Source organism: Cyanistes caeruleus, chromosome Z (genome assembly GCF_971803275.1).
Source record: "Cyanistes caeruleus chromosome Z, bCyaCae1.hap1.1, whole genome shotgun sequence".
In the NCBI taxonomy this organism is placed as follows: Eukaryota; Metazoa; Chordata; class Aves; order Passeriformes; family Paridae; genus Cyanistes; species Cyanistes caeruleus.
This window is the reverse complement of record NC_141732.1, coordinates 44,403,415-44,415,977: the sequence shown is the minus strand read 5'-3', so window position 1 is coordinate 44,415,977 and position 12,563 is coordinate 44,403,415. Positions and strand designations below refer to the sequence as shown.

The window sequence follows — 12,563 nt, the reverse complement described above, 5'->3', positions numbered from 1 at the left end:
TTCTTAATATTCCTTTTTAAAATACCAGGTTAGAATATCAGCACAGAGCAGATCAGCATTTAGAACTGTTTGAAAAAGTTAATTTACCTATTATAACAGAACAGTCAGAGTTAAAAAAAGCCAACTGGCAAATATGCAACCCTCATACCAACCATGTGAATAATGAAAGGGGGAGATATGGGTAAAATTCCTCAAACCCCCAGGAATGCAGATTTACCTAACACATACAAAATCAAGTATGTTTCACTAAGACATGACCTTCATGGGTTAAAAACAGATTGAAAAGACACCAAGCAATTAAGCAATCTAGGCTTTCACATGGAGGTCATGGAACTGGCAGGCAGTTTCTACAAGCTCAGATTTCTATTGTGACCTTCTGTTGGTGGAAGATTGCAAATGTGTACACAATTCTGCTGAATCTTCCAGAAAACTGAGGAGTTACTTTATAATTTGTGGAGACTTTCAAAGGCACAGCAATTAGGTGCTTAATGCTCTTTGACTGTCAGGGGAAGATAAACACCTAGTCATTGCTAATACTTCTGGAAATAGCCACCCCTACATTTGTTTGCATATTTCAATTTGAGTTTTAGGAAAGATTTTCCCTTGAGTACTTATCTTTCAGGCTTACAGCATTGACTATTAATAATTAATACCTGTGCCTCATCTCTGCTATACAGTATCCAAGCTATATTTATTCCAAGATTAATTAGCTGTTATAGTTAGGAGGAGATTAAGGTTCCTGTAAATTAATCAAACTGTTTCTGCAGAAACTTTAAATTGAAAAGAATTTGGTTTTCCAAAATGCTTTTTTCATGTAGCAATATTTTTTAAACAATTTTCCTGGAAAAAAAAAAATAGGTGAAAGGAAAATATAACATTTTTAGTTAGCTTGTCAAGATAAATTTTAGAAATATTTTAAATGTTCAGCTGCAAAAGAATGTCATTAATATGTAGGCAACACTACCTTGCAAGAACAGTTCACAGATGTTGTCAACTCTTCATTGTAAGGAGTTATTGTGCCCTTTATTGTACTTGATAAGACTAATAAAAAAAACCCAAACAAAACTATTCAGACATATAACTTTAACTAGAGACAAGAATCTTTTATTTCTTTCCCAGTGTGCAAATCAGGGAGAGAAAAAAACTCCAGCAATTTTAAGCAGTTTCATTTCTGTCTCATGCATTTGACACTGTAGTCCACAAAGGCTGCTTTAATTGAAGGATGGCCTACACCCTACATGAAGCTTGGCTTCATGTGTGATAGTACTTAACAATCACCAGAAATCATTCCTTTCAGGGGCTAAACTTCTTGTTTCATTGAAAGCATGTTAGCAACATGGTTGCTGCCCAATGGGGAACAAAAGCCTTTGATCCTAATCCTGCTAACACATTGCCAAGCATCCTGAGAAGAGATTCATGTTCAGCACTACTAATTTCTAATCTCTTTGTTAAAAGAGGTTTCAGTAACTGCTGGGTATCTCAGTGATCAGACAGATACCTTCACAGAAAACAAAAGGGAGAGAAAAAGATACACAGAAATCTTGAAGGTCAGTCATGGGAGAGCTAACAAGTCTTGGTACTTCGAGTGCCAGTGGTGCATAAGTAAACTATCATGGATATCATTTTTGGTGCTGGGATCCTAAAATATGCTGAGCCTTCTGACTAATATTTCATTGCAATCGCATGCTGTGTTTCAGACTAGTGCAATTTTTATTTTGTAAATAGAGCCTTCACCTCTGATCAGCCCTTAAATGGCGCTGAGTAGTCATTAGTGAGGCCAGGTGTGTTCTTGCTTACCCACAAATACTGAGCAGCTGATGTCCTATCAGCTTTCACAGCAAAAGATCAGGACGAACAGGGACACCCTGCAAGGACAAAAGCACCATTCTAGAAAGCCAACACCACAAGCACTCATATGCTTTTTGTAAAAACACTTCAGTCTGTTTCAAACAAAACCAATCACTGAGAAGGTCTGAGAAGACTGAGATTGGTCTTGATTCAACACAGGGTTAAGAGTTTTAAAATAAGAAGCCGTAAGGAAAAAGGAAAGAGTGATAGAATTACGGAATGGCCTGGGTTGAAAGGGACTTTAAAGACTATTTTGTTCCACCTCCCATGCCATTGACAGAGATACCTGTTACAAGACCAGGTTGCTTAGAGTTCCATCTACCCTGCCATTGAACAGTCCCAGGGATGGGCCATCCACAGATTCTCGGGGCAACCCGTTCCAGTGCCTCACCACCCTCCAAGCCAAGAAGCTTTGATTGATTAAGTCCCTCTGTTTGCAAGAGGAGCAGTTAATAAGGGGCAACTGGAAGTGGCCAAATACCATGAATACTTAAATTTTGCTCAGCAAGCAATATTTAGCCAAGTGCTTGGGTGTGCATACAGTAAAGCAGAATCAGAAGAACCTGCAGGTTTTACAAAAATGTTTCAGGTGAGGGCTGAATTGGAAAACTTTGTTTAATTGACAGAAAAGGGCAGAAGAATGGGTATATGGAACACTGCTAGAAAAGTAAAAAAATAATTCATTTTATTTAAAACTCGACCCTACATTAATCTTGAAAATGTGTATCTCATCTTTCTCTTGAATGAAGAACCAAATCAAGGTAAATTTGCTTTAACTTCAAAGAAGTGACTTGCATGGGATTATCACCCACCAAAAAAAAAAGAAAAGAAAAAAAAAATCTGAAGCTCATGGAAGCTCGGACAGGGGAATTAATTAGGTGTCCACTCCACAGAGATATAAGAGATGCCAAAGGGCCCAGGGCATTATGTGTGTCACCTTCATGCCCTAAGGCAAATAACATTTTTTCATGGTTTCAAGAACTTTTATATCAAGAGTATTGATGTTGTTCTGCTGTAGCAAAAGAGCTGCTCCTCTGTTTTTTTTTTCCAAAATCAGGGCACTGATGCTATTTAGTGGCATGCTAATGAGGAAGAAACAAGGTACCATTGCTACCACAAGCCTTTATCTGGTGCCAAAAAAGAAGTCACATACACTGGAACAGAATCACCATTTGTATGATTCTGAACTGGAGTTTATTAAATAAATTTGCTAATTATCACTGCTGTTTGTTGGAGTAGCTGAACTTATTCATAGTCTCTACATCATTAGAACATCCGGCCATAAAATCTGCATATATTGACATATGCATGAGCCACCGCATTCTCACAGGCTACAGGCTGTGATGGGAAAAAATCTTTGTTTTTATCAATTTATCTTGCAAAATTATTTAGTTTACAAGTAAACTAATCTTGACACAAGATATTTAGTTAGTAATATTTCTGCTGAATTAAGTGTATATATTAAGTTTATATATTCTTTCCACACTACTATTATTCTCTGTCAAATTTTTGTTTAGTACATAAATGCAACTTTACCAGTAAAAGCATGGTGCCTTTTAACTCAGCACCTAGTCTCTGAAAATGGTCAGAGGTAAGCACTTAGAAAAAGAACAAGAGCAGTAGCTCCCATTGCGCTCAGTGGGCTTTTTCCACATAGCCTCCATTAAAATTTGTTTGTAAATCTTTGTAGGCTTTTGCCAATTTGTCCAAATTCCCATTTTTAACACTTGTTTCTGATACTTGACAGCCACAATGATTTTTATTACTGCCTGTGATTTTCTAAAAACTATTTCTCAATACGTGACTTTATATTTAGTTTACTTTAGAATGTTTCAGTTCTAAGAATTAGAGGGCAACTTTTCCCTGATCACCTTCTCCAAACGACTTTACATCTTTCTCTCTCATTCACTTTTGCTTACTCTCTGACTCTCTTACTAATTAATTCTCTGTCACTCACCTCTTTTCCTAGCCATATTATTCTTGTCTAATCCACCCCTGGATGAAATCCATTTCTATTAAATATAGTTCTCAAAGCCTTCTTTGTTCCTTTTCCAGTACTACTATATTTTTTTATTGAACCAGCATAACCTGGACTACACACAGCAAGCATTGCTGCAGCAGGAGTTCATGCAAATGCAGTAAGCTTTGTGATAACTCTGTCCTGGAGCAGAAGTTCATATGCATGGATAAGGACAAAGATTTTTATTAACCTATGGCCCAGTCACTCTAGGGTTCTGCCTGTAATACTTCTATTCTACCCCTTCACAGAGACTGGAGATCTCACAAACAGATCTCTCCTCTTAACTGTATGGAATATTGCAACTCCTTACACAAAAACAAACTTCATTAAACTGAGGTTGTAGGTTTTCTAGTGTGTCTTTCTGCCAACCTTCACCACTCACATGTGGGAGTAGGAACATGTCTTCAGAAACATGTATTAAATAGCTGCTCTTGCTAAAGCAGAGATCAGCTGCACCCAATTTTCACCATATTTAAGCTTGAAAGCAAAATGAGAACTGTATCTGTAACAGTTCTTTAGGGGGAAATTAGCAGGCAGGCCAACAAATCCATAGTGTCCAGCGTCATCTTTCTATCAAAGCATCAAACCAGGCCCTGTGCTCTGGGGAAGTCTGAAAATCCCAGTGTACTCAAAGCTACCATTCAGGATCAGCTGCATAGAGGGAGTGTACTCACAGAGTAGTTTCACTAATTTGAAAGCTTTCTTTCCATACTGACAGACATACAAGCAAAAAGCTAGAACCATTGCACTGCTCTGCTGCTCCCCCAGACAGCCCTGCAGCACACACACATGACAAAGCATCTTAATGCTCAAAGGTGATAACAATTTCAAACATCTCCACAGTGACAGGTAAGACTTCACAGTTGCTTCAGGGTCCTACAAAGCCTTTTCATGACACTTCCAATCTACTCCACGGGTAGCTCCAAGGTATTTCTGTCTAATTACCACCTCATACTTACACATACGAAAACAAAATCACAAGCATGTGCTTAGATTGATCCACTGTGAGTGAAAAAAAAAAATTAAAGAAGCATTTCCAAGTTTAAATCATTGCTCAGGTGCCCTTCTGAAGGGACTTAAAGACAATATTTTACCACACTAACATCTTTCTGTTTAATCTCCCCTTGCGCTCAAGAACAATAGCCTCTTTCAACAAGAAATCCACTCTTGAGAAGATGCTTAACAGCAGCTCCACTGTATCATTATATTCTCATCTCATACCAGCCCAAAAAATACAAAGAAGTTGCTCAATAAACCCAGGGTATCTGGCACAAAATTAGCCATTCTGCATTTCCACAAGTGTGAGAGTGTGACAATTGGCCTCAATATAGTCTCTAGTATATGAAAAGATACCAGGAATAGTTCCTTGAGTAGAAGAATCAGTAACAGCTCATCCAGGCACGGTTCCTATTTGAAACTGTTAAAAAGTACAAGCTACAAATGATTCCAAGATCCAAATGTTTTTGGATTCTTACAGTATACCTCTCTTTACTCTCTTGAGATTTCCTGGGTTGGGTTTGACCTTCAGTGTTTTCATCAGTAAGAAAATAATAGGGTTCTATCTGCCAATCTGTCAGCTTATCTTCATGAAACCATATAGGAACTTAAAACTTGAGAACTATATAGAATCATAAAATCGTCAAGGCATCACCTTTAACATTGTCCAGTCCCATCGTTCACCCAGCATGACCACTGTAACCCTTAAATCACTAAACCACACCCCCAGCAACAGACCCAGACTCCTCTTGAGCACCTCTAGGGATGGGGACTCCACCACCTCCCAGGGAAACCTAATTCCTGACCACCCTAACAGTGAAAAAGGATTTCCTATTAACTGGTCTGAATCTCCCCTGTCTCAGCCATTTCCTCTGGTCTTCTCACTGCAGGCACAGTAGAGACCAGCCCCCACCTCACTACACCCTCCTTTCAGGCAGTTGTGGAGGGTGATGAGGTCTGCCCTGGCAAGCCCTGATCTCTCAGCCATTCCTCATAAGACACATTTTTTAGTGCTTTCACGAGCCTTGCTGTCCTTCTGTCCTTTTTAAAGGGAGGGGCCCAGAATGAACACAGGACTATGTGTGGCCTCACCAGAGGCAGTGCAGAGGGATGATCACTGCTGTGGTCAAAATTGACCAAAAGTAGCTTCAAATGTTACTACTGTTTAGAGTCAGGGAGAAAGGCAATGTGATCCCACATAATTTTCTCAGAAATCCACATGAAAAAGTCAACAGTTAATATATGAACACTAGGAATTCCTTTGTTCCAGTATTGTTAGACATAAAATGGCATACTACAATTTACTGCATACTATTAGTACACCACTGATATTTTTGAATCTACATTAAGGCAAAGTTTCCCCAAAGGAACATCCAAATCTAATGCTAAAAGATACAGCATAATGGAGAACACAGGATTTTAAATTGCTAGTTCAATTTGATTTTATTGACACTGTTACTCTCCCATAGACTTAAAGACATAAAAGAATGTTTAATGCTGCCTTCTGTTAAGAGTATCATCCAGAGTTTGGGGTTTTTTTTATTTGGGGTCTGGAATAGAATATGAAAAACTATAGAAAAATTTTTAAAGTTTAAGTATGCCCAGAATATACACACATGTTTATTTACGAAGGAGAAAAGGATTATTATAAAAGTGGAGTTGGGGAGAAGACAAAATATATATTATTACTTACTTGAAAAATAATCTATAAAAACACCAGCTGTTTTCCCACATTTCAAAATTTCTTTCTGACATAAGACAATTAGCTCAATTTTCTACATTTTTTACACAATCAGAAATTCTGAATATTCTAAACATAAATCTTGAAACATTTAATTTTAATCATCTGAAATATTGAAACAATTATTTTTTAAATTCTCAAACTCAGTCAAATATTTTGATATTCCTAAGTCAAAATGCTACATTTCAGTAGCATACTCTACATTTAGAAGACATTTTGGATGAATTAAAGCTGTTATTTTTGCCTGCTTGAGCTCCCTCATTACAACACAAAAGGATTGCAAATAAGCTTTCAGAGCAACTATGAAACCTTTGCACAAAAAAAAAGAGATCTTAATAAAATGGAGACAAGCATCACTACTAGACTAAATGCCAGCAGCAGTAAATCTGCATAATATTTCATATATATATATATGCATAATATTTCATATATATATATGTGTGTGTGTTTGTGTGTATGTGCACTATATAATTATATACTATTTTTTAATATAGTTTAACTATTCAAAAAAATCAATCAAGAATAATTCAAAAAAAGCCAGTTAAATGCATGATTTTGGCAGTTTCATTTGGAACCATTGATACAGCCCTTTCTGGGAAAACACAGAGACCATGTGGTCAAATATAAAATTCTTCAACACATAAAATACTACAAAAGAGGCATTTAGCATTTCCAAGAAATTTGACAAAGCAACATCCATTGTGCGCTGAGTACATCAGAGTAAATGATAGCTCTCCTAAAAAAAAGTTATGCTTTCTTGTTTCAGCTTACATGTTGTTTGAAAGAACAGTCAGAAGATGGTGCCTAGTCTCTATCTGTGCCAAAATTTAATATAAACTCCTTCCATAAAATTATAGAGAATTCCACTAAGTTTATTAACCAGCCTGGTGAAAGATTTTCCCCCACTGCCTCCATCAGGACTGTCTCAGACAGTGTAGCTCTCACTACCTTAAGAACTACCTCCCTTGCTTAAACTTTCTTTTCTTTCTATTTTACACTCTGACACAGGTATAACCCATTTTTCTAGCCTGTTTCCTACACAAAAAGGGTATGCCCTTCTTAAAATCTTTTCATATACAAGCTCACCACTCTTTTTTATATTTTTAATACTCCTTTCTTCAGTTAAATTGATCTTTCTTGCATACAGGTATTTAGATCAGAGCAGCTGAGGTGTCATTAGAGTCTAATGATATTTGTCCTAAGTGGCAAACTATATGTTGTATTTTACCATAGCCAGGTCATGCACTAAAGCCATATTAGTCGATATTAATTTTATTCATTTTTCCACATCACTTTATTTGCCTCTGGGGCACTGAAGTACATTGTGACACATGTTATTAACTGGTATAGCATGAACTATTGCTTTCCTTCAGAGTAATTGTGCTTGGTCAAACCATAAGGTTTACATTCAGAAAGAAGCTGCTGCTGAAATCCACCTACTGGGCTATGGTAGACATGTTTTGTTACACATCTCACCAAGGTACTGCACCAAGGTACTGCAGAAAACATGTCTCACTTTCTCCTTGGTGGGACCTGTAAGAATTCCACTGAATCTTGGAAATTTCTTCTACCAAATTACAAGTACACTTATTGCACAGAGCTTTGAAAATTTCTTCTACAGAACTGTAAGTACTCTCATCTGTACAACGGCTACAACCATCTGACATTTCTCCTGTGACCCCACCACATTTTATACTTGCTGTAGCTTATCTCTTCAAACACATACCTAGACAACTATTGATGGTGTTTTGTTAGATGAATTCCAGGCATCTAAACTCAAAACTGCTAAAATAAAAAACAGTGAGGAAAACTGCCACATGCCTCACAAATTCAAAACCATAATTTCCTTAGTTTTTTACTGAGCTGTCCTGGTTTTGGCCAGGACAGAGCTAACTTTTTGCAGTAACCATGAGGTGGCAAAACCTGGAGCTGTGTGGGAGTGTCTGGGTTATTACATATTCACATCATTGCCAGGGTGCAGAATTCTTTGGCTTCCAGGAAGATGTTCATGACAAAACAAGGCACTGAATAAAAAAATAGCTTATTTTGATGAATGGTAACATAAGAGAAGAATGTATGTTGCTTTCAACTTATCATCAAAGCATTTAAGTCTGTCCAAAGAGGGGTCCCATATAAATCATGTCCTAATACATGACAGAATTTAAAATAAAGAAATAATATCCAATTAGGAAAGTTATCAATATGCTTGAAATCACAACAGCAATTACAAATCAGCACTTAAAAATGCACGTATGGAAACTGTAAGTTTGGTAAGTCTGTTTAACAAAATCCAGCTGAAGAGTGGACCAGTTGATACAAGCCACCATTCTACATAGGATGGCAACAATATTATCTAGCTGTGGGATACAGAGGGAAATGAAAACACATGATTTTTTAGGTAAGAACATAATTTTTATCTTTTTTTCACCTCTCCTTGTGCTGCTAAGCAAGAGAAAATTTTAGCTTCTGTACAGAAGATTTTCCATAAACTTAGCACTAAATTAGTTATACTACATATAACTAACTGCATAGCCAAGATGGATAAGACTATTATCTAACAATCTAGTAACAATATAGCTAACAGCTCTTTGAAACATGGGAACCACATATGGTATGATATAATGGGCATCACAATGCGTTCGGGATCTTGGAGTTTTTCCTGAAGTATCACTATTTTAAAGTATTCTGACAAAAAAACCCTAGATTTTATTTAAAAGACTCTCTTTATTTCAGTTAAGTAAAATAATTTTCTGTAGCTATTTTGAGTGAATGTCAGAGAAATGCCCAACAGAAGTAAATGTTTATTACTTCTTATTTAATTATAGACCAATCCGTTGCTCCACCTGATTTTCCTATCAATTCCAAACAGATGAACATCTTTATAATGTTTATGACTGTGAAGAATTAAGAACACTAATCAGACTAACTGCTAATTATTTTCACTTTAAAAGGGGGATGCATGGAAACTATTTGGTGTAGCTTTGCTAAGCTTTTGCAATTCTGTAAGGTTGACCTGATGGTGATACCTAAATTCCAGTGATTTTTGACTAAACTAATTAAGGTGTAGCAAGAGATATCCAGCCAAATTCTTTTTTTCCCTCTTCAATAACAGCAGCTTCAAACTGGTAATTGTTCCCAGAGACTAAATGCCATTATATGTACCCAAGACTTTTAAAGTCACATATCTAAGTCCTAATATTGATACCAGCAGGACAACATGGTGAAGATGCAGTTCTGAATTTCAGCGTCTGAGGACTTCTGCTTCCTGTGTTGACCATTTGCTCCTACTCTCACACAGTAAAAATCATCTGACGCCACACAGGGGGTAGCAGTAGCAAGTAACCTATAAATACAACCTGCAGAACCAACTAACACCTAGGAAAGATGACTAATTACTGTACACAAAAATACCAAAAACACAGGCCTGAGAATTTTGATTACAGAAATGCAAAGATGCTTATAAGGAAGACCAACCTGATGAACGCCCTGAAGCTTGACAAATCACATCTGTTTTCTGTATTACAGATTTGAAGTCCATGCACCCTGTGACGGGTGAAACAGAATGACTGCTTTTACCTAATAAAAATAATAAAATTTCTTCTTGCATATCCCAAAAGTCATACACTAAGAGAAAACTAAAAATCCCAAATTTCAGTGCACTGTCAGAGCCTAGAGCTGCTCTGTGCTGACTCTGAGTCATGCCTATATATTCTTTTCTAGTTTAAATGTCCACAACTACACAGATCAGAATATATCATAATATAATAATAGTATAAATACACGAAGGGAAAATTAATTTAATAATGCCACTTGAGGAACCTCTACAGACAGATTAGAGCCCAAGTACAAATACTCAGAGATACATAACTTCGCATTAGAACTTACATGCTAATTAAAAAAAAAAAAAAAAATCAGTTAACTTTACTTAAAAGCAAATTTAGTCAGAGATTATATACATACCCTCTGCTTCTCAGGGTCAACATATCGAATGCCAAAATAGTCTTTTTCCAGTAAGCTGTAATAGTTGCAGATGTGATCTATAAGAAACTGACCTTTGGTTTCCCTCTGTAAAAAGATAAAGAAATTATACATTATGTTGAGTATTCTGAATTTGCTGTCTAAAAATCTATGCAAAGTGTCAAGGAAAATGGCACTTTTGAATGAAATTTATTGTTATTCAGATGAGGACAAGGATTTAACTGCTTATCTTCTCTAAAACATTCAAGAGATTAAAGATCAATACACTCCCTGCACATAAACACATTGGTTAAGAAAATATCATTATTACTGCTACTTCAGGAAAACTCATGCTGCTCTAATGGCTACAAATTTATATGACTTAATATACTACTAGCAATCACATTTCCACAGATACTATAATGGCATAGCAGATACTCATTTACATATAGAATTTCAAAACACCATATTTTTTTTTATTCCCCGAATTTGAAAGCAGATCTGAATGTGAGTATTCTACTGGATCTTTACACAGTGCCCACAGCAAGAGACATCTGATCCTTAGTCCCCTCAATTAAGTCAGAGCTACAGCACAAAGAACAAATGCCCAAATAAATGGAAGAGAGGTTTTCATCTTTGTGTTGTCACTGGGTAACTATGGCCTTATCAAATCTTACTGTCACACATGATATTTAGCTAACAATCTCATTCTTTCTTTCTGTTTTCTTCAATCTCAAGACTGTGTGTCTATTCTCCTTTTTCTGATGTCTAATACGGAGATTCTATGTGAGTTTCCACATTTCTTGTGACCCAGCTAATGTGAAGGGCCATGTTGGGTTTTTTCTGAAATGTGATTTGTGTAATTTTTAGCAAAGGGCTAAAGATGTTTTCTTAAAACAGTTCACTCCAAGGAGACAAAGGTGCTTCATTGCACGGTGATGTCAGGTCTCTGCATTTTTTTTCCCCTCTGTGTGTCTACCCTGGTCTTGCACTGAGACGCCTCTGCTGTGGACCAGGTAGTGAGTGTCTACCCTTTGCTGACATGAAACAATTTGTATTAAGCTCTTCAATATCTACTGAATAGAAACTACAAAGGACATGAAATTACTTTATATAAAAATAATACTTATTTGTTCTTCTCCAAACTACTCCCTGAAAACTTAAATGCTATGCCTTGTTCAAACTTTTTTTTTAAGAAGTTAAAAAGCATTTTAAGCCTTAAAGAGCATGGCAAGCAAAATTTAAGAGATAGCATCTATATTTCTCATGGTACTTTACAAGGCTAGGTATTGCTTGCATCTTCATTTTGCACAGAAGCAGCTGAGCCAAAACCAGCACCATGACCTGTCAGAGGTCACACTCTAAAGGGCAAAGGAAGTGATGGCCCAGGCACCACCACTGTCTGGTGAGACCTACTGCTTCCCACCAGGAAAATGAGACATGCCTCAAGACTGGAGACTTAGAAAAGATTACAATCTGTGAACTAATTTTTTTTCTCTTATCTTTGCAATTGATAAGGGATTCTCATGTAGATACATTTGCTTGTCTTTTGGTTTCTATCACTCAACAAACAGATAACTAAATAAAAACAAGCTCAGTTAAGGCCCTGACAGGGAGATGCATTGCCCTTCCATATGCTGAGGCTCCTGTGGACATAACCAGCCTGTCATTGGGACCACCTCTCCTCCCAAATTCCCTTCCAGCCACAATGCAATTGCTAATTTCTCTACATATTTCTTTTTCCTTGATGTGGGCGCCTCTGTTTCAAATGCTACTGTGTAAGCCACCTGCTTCCCCTACTCCTCTCTGTCTCCACCTTTCATAAATTTAAGTCCTGTGCTCTTCCATACACTCCTACTTGCCTGGAGATACCTTTGCCTTGTCTGCACTTGGTGTTTCCATAATTTGTTTCCCTATTTTTAAGCAGCCATTGTCAAAGGATGCTAATACAATTTGTCTGTTCAGTTTGTGCTCATGCAACCTCGTGCTTTGCACCCTGCA

General features: G+C 36.9%; 1 protein-coding gene across 4 annotated transcripts in view; it reads right to left on the bottom strand.

Annotated features, from left to right (window-relative positions):
- The window catches only part of FRMD3 (FERM domain containing 3), a 137,528-nt gene that overhangs the window by 62,902 nt on the left and 62,063 nt on the right, over positions 1 to 12,563 (bottom strand). For all 4 annotated transcript variants that reach the window (XM_086868912.1, XM_086868913.1, XM_086868915.1 and 1 more), the window contains exon 2: positions 10,566 to 10,670. In XM_086868912.1, coding sequence (XP_086725038.1) covers positions 10,566 to 10,670 — 105 coding nt within the window. The remainder of the gene's footprint in view (positions 1 to 10,565; positions 10,671 to 12,563) is intronic.